Source organism: Pipistrellus hanaki (assembly GCF_964339955.1).
Source record: "Pipistrellus hanaki genome assembly, chromosome: 7".
NCBI lineage: Eukaryota > Metazoa > Chordata > Mammalia > Chiroptera > Vespertilionidae > Pipistrellus > Pipistrellus hanaki.
Genome location: NC_140509.1, coordinates 85654515 through 85666248, shown reverse-complemented (window position 1 = coordinate 85666248; position 11734 = coordinate 85654515). Strand labels below are relative to the sequence as shown.

The following is an 11734-nucleotide window of genomic DNA, read 5'->3' as shown; positions in this document are numbered from 1 at the left end:
TATCGTGGCCAAGCCAGGCCAGTGTGGCTTAGTGGTTGAGCAGTGACCTATGAATCAGGAGGTCACAGTTCGATTCCTGGTCAGGGCACCCAGTAAGGGGTGTGCAGAGATGACAGATCAATGATTCTCTCTAACTCTACCTTCCTCTCTGAAATTAATAAAAATATATTATAAAATATATCTTTCTCTAACTGGTTTGGCTCAGTGGATAGAGTGTCAGCCTGCGAACTCAAGGGTCCCAGGTTCGATTCTGGTTAAGGGCATATACCTTGGTTGCAGGCACATACCCAATAGGGAGTGCGCAGGAGGCAGCTGGTCGATGATTCTCTCTCATCGATGTTTCTCTCTATCCCTCTCCCTCTCTGTAAAAAATTAATAAAATATATTAAAAAATAAAAATAAAAAATATATCGTGGCCAGGACATCGACAAAGGAAACATGTCCGGCTAATGTGAAGTTGCCTTTGGTCCCTGGAGTGTCTGTAGGAAACTCACGGCATGTACTACATCCATAGGACCTGTAACATTCTGGAGGAGGACAACTTGGGCCATCCAGTTTATAAACCTTAGCATTGGTTATCCAAGCTTGACTATAATATTTCTTTCTAGTCCATTTTTGAACCTGACAGTATGAACCCCAGAAACAGCTTTACAACTGTGGATTTCCCAGGAGCTACATGAGCAATCGTATTGATATCAACTGTCGATATTTATGGTTGCTTGTCTGCTGAGAACTTCCTGTGAACGTGGCATTAATTTGGTAACATCCAAAGCTGTGAGATCCTGGAGAGAAAGATGCTGAAGTTATTTATTCAGCACCTATCTGCTTCTTTTATATTATTCTGTTCAATGAGGGCCCCACTCAGGCCCAAACAGTGTAAAGCTGTCCCAACTTCTATAGTCACACAACTCAGGATTTTTTTTTTAATTGTTAAGAAAGCATTTGATACTTACAGCTAATTAGACTACTAGATACTGTAGGAAAGACTCCTCTGCTGTATTTCTTTTTTTGTTAATTTATCTTTATTGTTGAAAGTCTTATAGATGTCCCCCATCCCCTCCATTAATCCCCTCTACCCAGCTCCTGCTCACATTAAAAAAAAAAATATTTTATTGACTTTTTACAGAGAGGAAGGGAGAGGGATAGAGTTAGAAACATCGATCAGCTGCCTCTTGCACCCCACCCCACTGGGCATGTACCTGCAACCAAGGTACATGCCCTTGATTGGAATCGAACCTGGGACCCTTGAGTCCACAGGCCGATGCTCTATCCACTGAGCCAAACCGGTCAGGGCCCTGCTTGCATTTATTGATTGATTTCAGAGAGGAATAGAGAGGGAGAGAGAATCATTGAGCGGCTGCCTCCTGCACGCCCCACGCTGGACATCAAGTCTGCAACCCGGGCATGGGCCCTGAGGAGGAATGGCACCGGTACCTTCCGGTTCATAGGTCCACGCTCAGCCCGAGCCCCGCCGCCCGGGCTCCTGCCCAGGTTCATGTTTCCCCAGCGGTTAGGGGTCCAAGGAAGTCACTCCTAATAAATACTCAAGACCTGAGGGATAGGACTTGGCACTCGAGCATGAACTTTGAGTTCTCATCTTGCCTCTTTCACTGATTAACTGTGTGACCAGAAAAACCTGCTCAGCTTCCGTGAACTCTAACTGTAGCCTGGAGCCCTGGACGCCTATGCGGGTGAAATAAAAGTAAATGTATGCAAACCCTGCAGCGCAGTCCTATGGGGTGAAATAAAGGTAAATGCATGCAAACACTCAGCGCGGTCCCATCCGCGTGAAATAAAGGGAAATGATTGCAAACCCCGCAGCGCAGTCCCCGGCCCACGCTGGGGGTCAGCCGCCGCCCTTGGCCTGGCTCAGGCCGGGGGAGCCCCAAGGTCAGTGTTTCGGTAAGAAAGGCCCTGGGGCAGTGTGAGCGTGGGGTGGGGGAGGGCCGGGCCCTGCAGGACCCGCCTTCCCCGCGGCCGCGCTGGGGCTGCGCCAAGGCCGTGCAGGGAAACGCGAGGCTTTCCTCCCGTAAAGGGGCCCGACCCCGGGCGGCCCCGACGCCAGGGACGCACTCCGGACCCGCGGGGCGGCGCCGGCGCGGGCGGAGCGCGGACCGCACCATCTGGCACGGGGGGGGCCGGGGGCGGCCTTCCCCGGGGCGGCACGGCGAACAGCACGGCAGGGCGCCCCGGCCCGCGGCCCACTGGGGAGGGCCTCTACTGCCTCCCTCCCCGCGTTCCCGGGGTCCGGGGCGCGGGCGGGGTGCGGGCGGGGCGGGTCCGGGGACCGCGCACCCCCCCCCACGGGGTGGGAGCGGCGCGCAGTGGGCGGGGCCTGGCGCAGGGGGCGGGGCTGGCCGGCGGCGGTGTCCTTGCGGCGCGGCCCGGGTCGCGGTTCACTGGTTCGTCCCCAGCGGTCAGCGCTTTGCGGCGAGGACTTCGGCGGCGGCGTCACCATGTTGTGCCGGGCGGCGTGCAGGTGAGGCGCCCGGGCCGCGGCGCAGGGGACCGGCCCGGGTGGGCGGCACGGACGGCGGGCGGCGCGGGCCGCGGCGGGTGGAGGGCACCTTCGGGCGCAGGGGGCGCGGGACGGGCGTGCGCGGAGCGCGTCCCGGAGGCCCACGCGCGGGGCCGCTGCGCGGGCTGGTGCTCCAAGGCCGGTGGCGGGCGGGTGGCGGGCGGACGATGGAGGGACAGGCGCGTGGAGGGACCGGTGTGTGTTGTCTCTGCAGCGCGAGCCGCGAGCTGGTGCCCGCCCTGGGCGCCCTGGGCTGCCGCCGGAAGCACACCCTCCCCGACCTGCCGTACGACTACGGCGCGCTGGAGCCGCACGTCAGCGGCCAGATCATGCAGCTGCACCACAGCAAGCACCACGCGGCCTACGTCAACAACCTCAACGCCACCGAGGAGAAGTACCAGGAGGCGCTGGCCAAGGGTGGGTGCGGGCGGCGGGTGCGGGCGGAGGGCAGGTGCGGGCGGCGGCGGGTGTGGGTGAAGGGCAGGTGCGGGCGGAGGGCAGGTGCGGGCGGAGGGCGGGTGCGGGCGGCGGCGGGTGTGGGTGAAGGGCAGGTGCGGGCGGAGGGCAGGTGCGGGCGGAGGGCAGGTGCGGGCGGCCTGCCCCGAACTCCACCATCTCCGTGCGGAGGCGCCCTCTGCTCACTGGGTCACCCCACGTGTTCTCGAGGTTCACAGGGAAAGTACCCGCCTGTGTGTTTATTTACTAACATTTAGAATTCCGTTAGAATAGAACATGGAGCTGCTCTAGTCCGGCTGACAGAACCGCTAGCATTGGGCTCTGCTTTGCGTCCGGGGGTGTGTATGGGAAAGGTTTTAGTGTTTCTGTACAAAAAGCGATTACATTTTCAACCTGTGAGTTCAAGCAGAGGAGGTAATTGACAGTCATGTTTCCAGACCACAATTATGTCTTTATGAGCTACACGTTAAGGAAATGTGTGTTTTTTCTTAACTAGACGTGTTTTTATTGAATTTCAGCGCGATGAAACCGGTGGCTTACAGCGGCATGTAATTGGCTGGGGGCATCTAGTGGGAGAATGTGGTATTTCAGCTGATTGTGTGCCAGGTGAATGGCTAAGCAAAACCCAGAGGAAGTTGCCACATTCTGGAATGTTTACTTCTGACAGTCAGACAAACCTCAAGTGTGGCACAAGGTTCTGACTACGAGAAAAGCTGGGTGATTTAGGACATGACAGATGCGGGAAGGAGGTGGGACCAGTGAGGCCGGGGAATATCCCGGTTGTGAAACTACAATAGTTCCTGCATGACAACATCTTGACGCCCCTGAACCTGTCTCAATATTTTAAAAACAGCTTCCTTTCACTCCTTTTCTTGTGCACTTGACCCTTCCCTTTTTAATGAAAGCCACTGGGGAAAAAGCTTTATATTATATTCTATATTGGTCATAAATTAGTGAGTAGCCACAGACCTTTCTTTTATTTAAAAAGTTATATTTTAAAAATCGTTAAAGATCTAAATTTTCATTTTTGGAATTTGGGATTAAAGGTGTATAAGTAAAATTACATCATCTCATCACATGTAAGTAACATATTTTTCAAAGAAGCATATTTAATTTTTACTGTTTAACAGAAGAAAAAAGCTGAAGCGAAGCTGAAGAAAATGTTGGACTTCAGAAAAGTGTTCTTAAAAGCAGATACTAAGCCCCTCATTTCTATTAAAATGATGAACTAAACTTGAGACTGAAATTGTTAAACGAATTTTCAATGTTTCTTTGCCATTAGAAGTATGTAGTTACTGTTGACTTAATAAAACATTTAGTAACTTACATTTATTGTTAGGGTGACTTTCCAAGAAAAACTAATAAAGGGAGACACTGATCTGTGAGAAAATATTTTTACAAACATAACAGCAAAATGTAGGTATTTTAAAAAAACTCTCAAAGATCAAGGTGGTATCTAGATATCAGGTGGTCCTCTCCTCCTCTCTGAATTGCTGAGAACTGGAGATCTGGCCTTGCTTAAGGAACAGCAGTGTTCCTATGTATGTGCTTAGCCTATGCCCTAAGGACGGACGCAGAGAGCTTTTTCTGTTAGGTAATTGCTGAGCAGCTCTCAGTGGTTTCTCTGTCCTTCATTTTGCCTCTCGGATCTTGTGAATCCATGTTTGCTTGGTAAGGGAATTCCCATTTTTCCTGAGAGTCCAGTTCATCTGTAGCTTTGGAAGGCATAGAAAAATACTTTATTTTGCCTACTTATTAAGCAAGGTAGAAAAAAAATTTCAAACGACTTTTTTTAAAAAAGGATATGTTTCTTTTGGTTATTTTAGAGATGGAGAGAGAGAGAAACTGCCTTTGATGTGTACCCCGACTGGGGATTGAACCCGAAACCTGGGTATGTGCCCTGACTAGGAATCAAAACCATGACCCTTTGGTGTATGGGATGACCCTCCAACCAAGTGAGACACACCTGCCATTTTTTTTTTAAGTGCAATAGATACCAGATAATTTTTTACCTTAGAAACTAAATTCAGTATATTCAGTTATCTAGTCAATCAACAAGCATTGATTGAGCGCTTGCTATGAGGCTCTGGGATATGGCAGTGCATGAAAGTCCTTTCATTCTCTTGGGGAGACAGATGGATAAGTATGTGGATGGCAGGGGTTGTAAATCTGCAGGAAAACAAGTAGCGAGTGGCCCAGTGTGACTGTGGTTGGAGAAGGCCTCACAGATGGAGTTGTTGGTCGGTAGGAACTTGGAGGAGAGAGGAGGGCATGGAGCATGAGGCTGCCTCGGGGAGGAGGGAGAGAGGAGAGCATGGAGCATGAGGCTGCCTTGGGGAGGAGGGAGAGAGGAGAGCATGGAGCATGAGGCTGCCTCGGGGAGGATGGTCCCCGTGCAGGAAGCTGTGGAGGCCTCAGCTGGGAGTGCGCTGAGCTTATCATGTGAGCACAGAGGCCCGTGTGGCTGGAGCTGGGCCAGAGGAGCTGCAGAGGTCACATGGCATGCATTTCTTTTCTTTCTTTTTTTTTCTTTAAACATTTTATTGATTTTTTTACAGAAAGGAAGAGAGAGGGATAGAGAGCTAGAAACATCTATGGGAGAGAAACATCAATCAGCTGCCTCCTGCACACTCCCTACTGGGGATGTGCCCGTAACCAAGGTACATGCCCTTGGCCGGAATCGAACCTGGGACCCTTCAGTCCACAGGCTGACGCTCTAGCCACTGAGCCAAACCAGTTTGGCTCATGGCATGCATTTCTGTAGCTGATGGTAAGGACCTGGGGTTCGCTCTGAGCAGAGCAGCCTGGGGAGGGGTTTGGCTAGAGGAGTGAGAGAGTGCGGTGGGGTCTGGAGGAGCCTCTGGCCGCTGCGGTGAGAAGGGACTGTCAGGCAGAGGTGGAAACAGGGGTGAGCGCTGAGCGGGGCAGGAGCGCTGGTACAGGTGGATGCTGCTGGTCCGCATGCGTGAACGGGAGATTGGGCCTTGCTGGTGGGTGAGATGGGGGGAGGGAGGAGTCCGAGAGGACCACGTGTCAGTGTCCTGAGGAGACCGCTGGCATGCGGACTGGAAGCCACAGCGGAGTAAGCTTGCAGTTACAACCAGCAGCTCAGTTTTGAATAAGTTGTGCTTCTTGTTAGCAGAACATTTAGAGATTTCACAGTGACTAGCTGTCTGCTTAGGAAACGAGGTGGAAAATTTTCATATAGTCGGTACACGGAACCAGACATGTTAGCATTCCATTCTCTATCTTTGTTCTTCATTATTTCATTTGCCCAAATCTTTTCTATCCAAGAAAACTGAGTCTTTGAAGCTCAGAGTGGGTTTTCTAGCTTTGCGGCCCTACTGCCGCACTGGTAGCTCAGCATGTTACTGACCACCTGAGAATCCGCTGGGACAGGTGAGTTCAGGAAGTTTTTCATCGGTAGAATCCGGAAGTTGTAGACTTTTAGGACCTATAAGATGCCAGAGAAGCTGATCCAATTACCGACGTTTTACAAAGAGGAAAATAGTACATAGAATGGGTGGAAAAGTAAGCATTTAAAAAATGTATTTGCATTTTAACATTTCAGGTGATGTCACAGCCCAGGTAGCTCTTCAGCCTGCGCTCAAGTTCAACGGTGGAGGCCACATCAACCATAGCATTTTCTGGACAAACCTGAGCCCTAATGGTGGCGGAGAACCCAAAGGTTGGTGTGTATGGTGCTGGCTTAGCTGCATTTTGTGTGTGATAGGAATGACTGTTTTTTTAATGCTCCCCTAATTTTTCCGAGGCGTCATAATGGCATGTTGTTCACAGCAAGGGGTGCAGTCGTGTTGTGGTAACTTTGAAAGGACCTATGTAAGAAGGGAGTGCATTCAGGGAGTTGTGTCCTCAGACGGTATATACATACACACAGTGTCACATATGGTGTTGACTTGTGGTTGGAATGTACTGCGCTATACATTAGGGAAAGACTCAGAAATGGTTTTTAGAAAAGACAAGCTTTCACTCACTAGCTCTAGGATCTGGGGTGAGAGACTTAACCGTTCTGAACCTTACTTTCTTCCTCTATATGATACGGGGAGAATAATAGGACTGTTTGAGAATTAAATGTTATTATATGTAAAGGACTTAGAATAGTGCTTTTTGCTATTGTTTTACTGTTCTTCCTGAGTGAGAACAAGTCCGTTGTCCCAGAACACCTAGGTAACGAAGGAGTCAGAGCTGAGGGCTGGCCACGCCCCTGGCTCACGTGAGGCCGAGTGCGTGTGCAGAGCTTTGGGGAGGTGTGGATGTGAACACAGCTCCCTCCCCGTTCCTGGCTTCCGGGATGTACCCTAAATTTCTGTGTGTGTGTGTGTGTGTGTGTGTGTGTTTTAATTGGGTTCTAGAAGACATCTTAGGCACTTGAAATAAGCAATTTTATTAGGAAGTAGTAATGAATGAGAAGCTGGATAATTTATTTTTTGTGACTTAGGTCTTCAGACTATGATTTAAGAGTGCTGAGTTTCTGTGAGTTACCAGAGTATCAAATTCACCTTTATTCAATCAACAGGTCTTGGTACTGTCTGCCACTTAGTGTTATCCGTGCTGCGTTAGTCCTCATTGGTGCTTATGGCAGATGATTCCTTTGAACAGGGAGGTGCTGTTTTGGGCCTAGTTGATTTGGTTGATGTGCTCAGTCTAGAATTATATTCTGTATTGCCACGGAATAAAAGGCCTGTAGCTCTTCAAGTGTATCCTTAGTTCAGTAATAGAAGAGAGAAAATAACTCTTTAAAATGATGTAATTGAGATAGGAAAGATCTAGGCTGCCTTGGGGAAGAAATATAACAACCATAACGTTTTAGTCCCAAATTAAGACAGAGTAGGTAGGTAGAAGTCAAAGTAAAATTTTCTACTGAGGGGAACAAAGAAGGCTGATGGGAACAGTTCCTTCTCCCCGTGAGAGGAGAAATCCCTCCGCAGTGCGTCAGTGACAGACGGGATTTCAGATTGTGGGCTGGGGTGTCGCCCCACCGTTGTGGAGGCCACTGGGCTTCGTTGTGTCTTCTGCAGGGTGCGGTCTCGCTGTGTCTTGGGCCATGACAAGAATATTTTAATATATGTAATAAAATACCATAGTTATTGCCTCCTGTTCATTTATGAGTGTTCTTTGGATTTATTTTATTGTATTTTTAAAATTTTCTTTATTGAATTGATTACGTTATTACATATGTGTCCTTATCCCCATCTTTGCATTTTTTTTTAAATAGGGGAATTGCTGGAAGCCATCAAACGTGACTTTGGTTCCTTTGCCGCGTTTAAGGAGAAGTTGACCGCGGTGTCTGCTGGCGTTCAAGGCTCAGGCTGGGGCTGGCTCGGTTTCCAGAAGGAACAAGGACGCTTACAGATTGCTGCTTGTGCTAACCAGGATCCCCTTCAGGGAACAACAGGTTAGACTGGAACATTGTTACCATCACTCAGGGGAGATGGCTCACTGGAAAGCATTGAACTTGAATACAGAAAACTAGCAGGTTCATGCCATCATAAGTCTCTAGATTTACTTGAGCAAATCTTAACAGATGATACCCAGAGTCTATTAAGCAAAAGTGCTTTAAAAGTTGTTGATATTTTGAAATCTTAAATCTTATAAAAAATAAGCACGTGTGCCTGGTCGGGTGTGGCTAAGTGGATGAATGTTGACCTATGAACCAGGAGGTCACGGTTTGACTCCATGTCAGGCCATGTGCCTGAGTTGTGGGCTCTGTCCCCATTAGGGGACGTGTACCAGCTGATCGATGATTCTCATCATTGATGTTTCTGTCTTCTCACTCTCTGAAATCAATAAAAATATCTCTATATATAAAAGCCTACGCGACCATCTGACTGGTAGCTATGATGTGCACTGACCACCAGGGGGCAGACGCTCAACGCAGGAGCTGCTGAGCTGCAGTAACTTGGCAGATACAGTTCTCAGGTGATGAACTCAGAATCTGAGAGAAGGGAGCCTGATTCCAGGGTGCGTCACCCAAGAACCATCCTCTTGCAATCTGGGACCCTTTGGGGGGTGTTGGAGAGCCGGTTTCGGCCTGATCCCCATACCGGGCCTCAAGTATATATATAAAAAGCACATGTAATTTAATGATACATTAACAAAAAAAGTCTTAAACATAAACTGTTTCATTTGATAGTGAGTTCATATCAGCTTACATAATTATATGCACTAAAATTAGATAAACAACAAGAACGAGGCAGACACGTCTGCTCTCAGACCTTGGACCCCTCTTTACTGAGCACTGGGGTCAGACGGGGAGGAGAGCCCATTTGCAGACACTGCCCCCCAGGGGTTTGTATAGGGCAGCATTTGGCTGGGAGGCGCCAGGCGGGGCTCACCCAGGCCTGGTTCATGTTGAGCAGATTGAACTAGAAGCTCTTTAGGAGAAAGAACCCCAGTCATCCGGCCGTTGGCTGGGGCTGTGACCTCTGACGTAAAGGAGCCAGAGCTGCCTTCTTTCCCTGTGCACACATCCGAAGCTTCTGTGGACGTACTCAGACTTTCCAGAACCTGTGCGGCTCCTCTGGGAGGGGGAGATGCTGCAGACTGGACAAGCAGCAGGGATTGTGAGCCTGGCGCGCTTAGGGGGTCAGGCTGCTCCGAAGGGACTGGCCTGGAGAGGATTCATTTCCAGTGGATCCTGTGTCTCTGCAGTCCTGTGCAGTTTTCCTTGTTCACTGTTCTGTGAGCATCTCCAACACTGTATTCTCCAGCCTAACGCCTCGGGGAGCAGGCAGGTTTCTCCTCACCTCCCTGAGTACTCAGGACCTTTGGAGGGTCCTCAGTCACCCCACAAGCACCATGCTCTTACTGAGACCCCAGTGCAGATGCATAAGAGCAGGCTCTTGTATCAATCTGTTGGTATTTTAAGAACAGCTATTAAAATACTGTAGTTAGCCCTAGCCGGTTTGGCTCAGTGGATAGAGCAGCGACCCGTGAACTGAAAGGTCCCAGGTTCGATTCTGATCAAGGGCACAGGCCTGGGTTGTGGACTCAGTCTCCAGTGGGGGACTTGCAGGAGGCAGCTGATCCATGATTCTCTCTCATCTTGGATGTTTCTATCTCTTCTTTTTCCTTTCTCTCTGAAAGCAATAAAAATATATTAAAAAAATAAAATAAAATACTGTAGTTAATTTATTTTTTTCAGGACTATTATACTACCATGTTTCCCCGAAAATATGACATCCTCCGAAAATAAGACCTGCACATGGAAAGATAAGACATCCCCTGAAAATAAGACCTAGCGCAACTTTGGGAGAAAAAATTAATATAAGACACTGTCTTATTTTCGGGGAAACAGCGTAGTAATTATTTTTAGTACTAATCACATTTTCCTTCCAAAGAGTAAAGTTGAAAATCTCTTTATAGGGGTATTTATTCTTATCACATATCCTGTTTATGTAAGAAACTGCAAAATGGATGAGAATGTTGTAAAGGACAATTGTGGATGCATAGGATCAAGGTTATGTTGAGAAGATGCAGCGTTTAAAATAGAAATTGATAGTTTTTGCTTTTTCTCCTTCTTTCCAACAGGTCTTATTCCACTGCTGGGGATTGACGTGTGGGAGCATGCGTATTACCTCCAGTATAAAAACGTCAGGCCTGACTACCTGAAAGCTATTTGGAATATCATCAACTGGGAGAATGTAGCAGAGAGATACAAGGCGTGCAAAAAGTAAACGTCACCTTGACACCGAGCACAGAAAGCTCTGTGGCTGCTTTTGTGGCAGTGCAGAGCGCCCCCTGCACCTGTCAGCTGCTCTGTCGTTTCTGACTGTAGCTCATTCAAGTATTTGATAAACACAGTTTAGTGCTAGGACTCACTCCTGTTAAAAGTTTTGTTATTGGGCATCCATTTGAAGATACTAAATGCTTTGTATGATTTAGCTTTTTGAATGAACATTTTCTTCAGAGAGCTAAAATCCCCGGAGGTTATAAATGTCATCATAAAGCTGTCCAAAGAATCACACCCTCTCCGGCTGGGGCCCCTGTGGAAGCCTTTCTGCTCTGTTCTGCACTTAGAGGAAACCTAGACTTTTGCCTGAGTTGTTTAATAATAAAATAGTACATTTTTTCCCAAGGGAAATATTTAGTTTTCTATTGGCAATTGTTTGTTTTGTAAGTAATCCTATGTCTAATGTTATTTCTGGTAGATATCACCAACGGTCTTTAATTGTTTTTGATCACAAGTTGCACAGAGTTAACACCATTTTGTCATTAAAGAAATGATGTGATTGCTAATTGGGCATTGCGTTGTTGTGAGAAGGAGCTAGCTGTGCATCTGAGTTTTTCTATAGGGGCAAATAAAAGACGGGGGTGAAGATTTGTCCTCAGACACAGAAGTGTGTTGTCTGAGTGCCCAGAGGGTAGATGGGGCCAGGGGCTGTCTTCCCAGCGGAGCGGCGAGTGGCGCTCAGTGGCGTGCCTCCTGCGGGAACATGGTGCTCAAAGACTGTCTGAGTCATTGCGTCCGTTTTGATGTTTTTCCTTCCTTTTGGGTAACGTACAGTCACTGTAGAAGCTTCATATTTTTGTGTGTTTTTAATGAAGGGAAAACTGCACATCCTACAGCAACACAGCCTATCAGATTGTGTTCTGTTCGGTGTGGCACGTAGCTCAACATGGTGGTCCATCCTGTGTTTCAGCGTCCTATGTTAAGCGCACATACTGAGACTCGCCTTCTCCGCCCTGGGAGGTGCTGAGACCAAGGTAATTTGCTGAGTAAGGATTGCCATCCTCCCA

General features: G+C 48.5%; 1 protein-coding gene across 1 annotated transcript; it reads left to right on the top strand.

Moving 5' to 3' along the window:
• The first annotated feature begins 2324 nt into the window (after nt 1–2324).
• Nucleotides 2325–11233, top strand: SOD2 (superoxide dismutase 2). The gene is made up of 5 exons (XM_084890808.1): nt 2325–2479; nt 2733–2935; nt 6546–6662; nt 8211–8390; nt 10526–11233. The coding sequence occupies exons 1-5, from the start codon at nt 2457–2459 to the stop codon at nt 10669–10671; spliced, it is 669 nt and encodes a 222-aa protein (XP_084746934.1). The 5' UTR covers nt 2325–2456; the 3' UTR covers nt 10672–11233.
• The last annotated feature ends 501 nt before the right edge of the window (nt 11234–11734 follow it).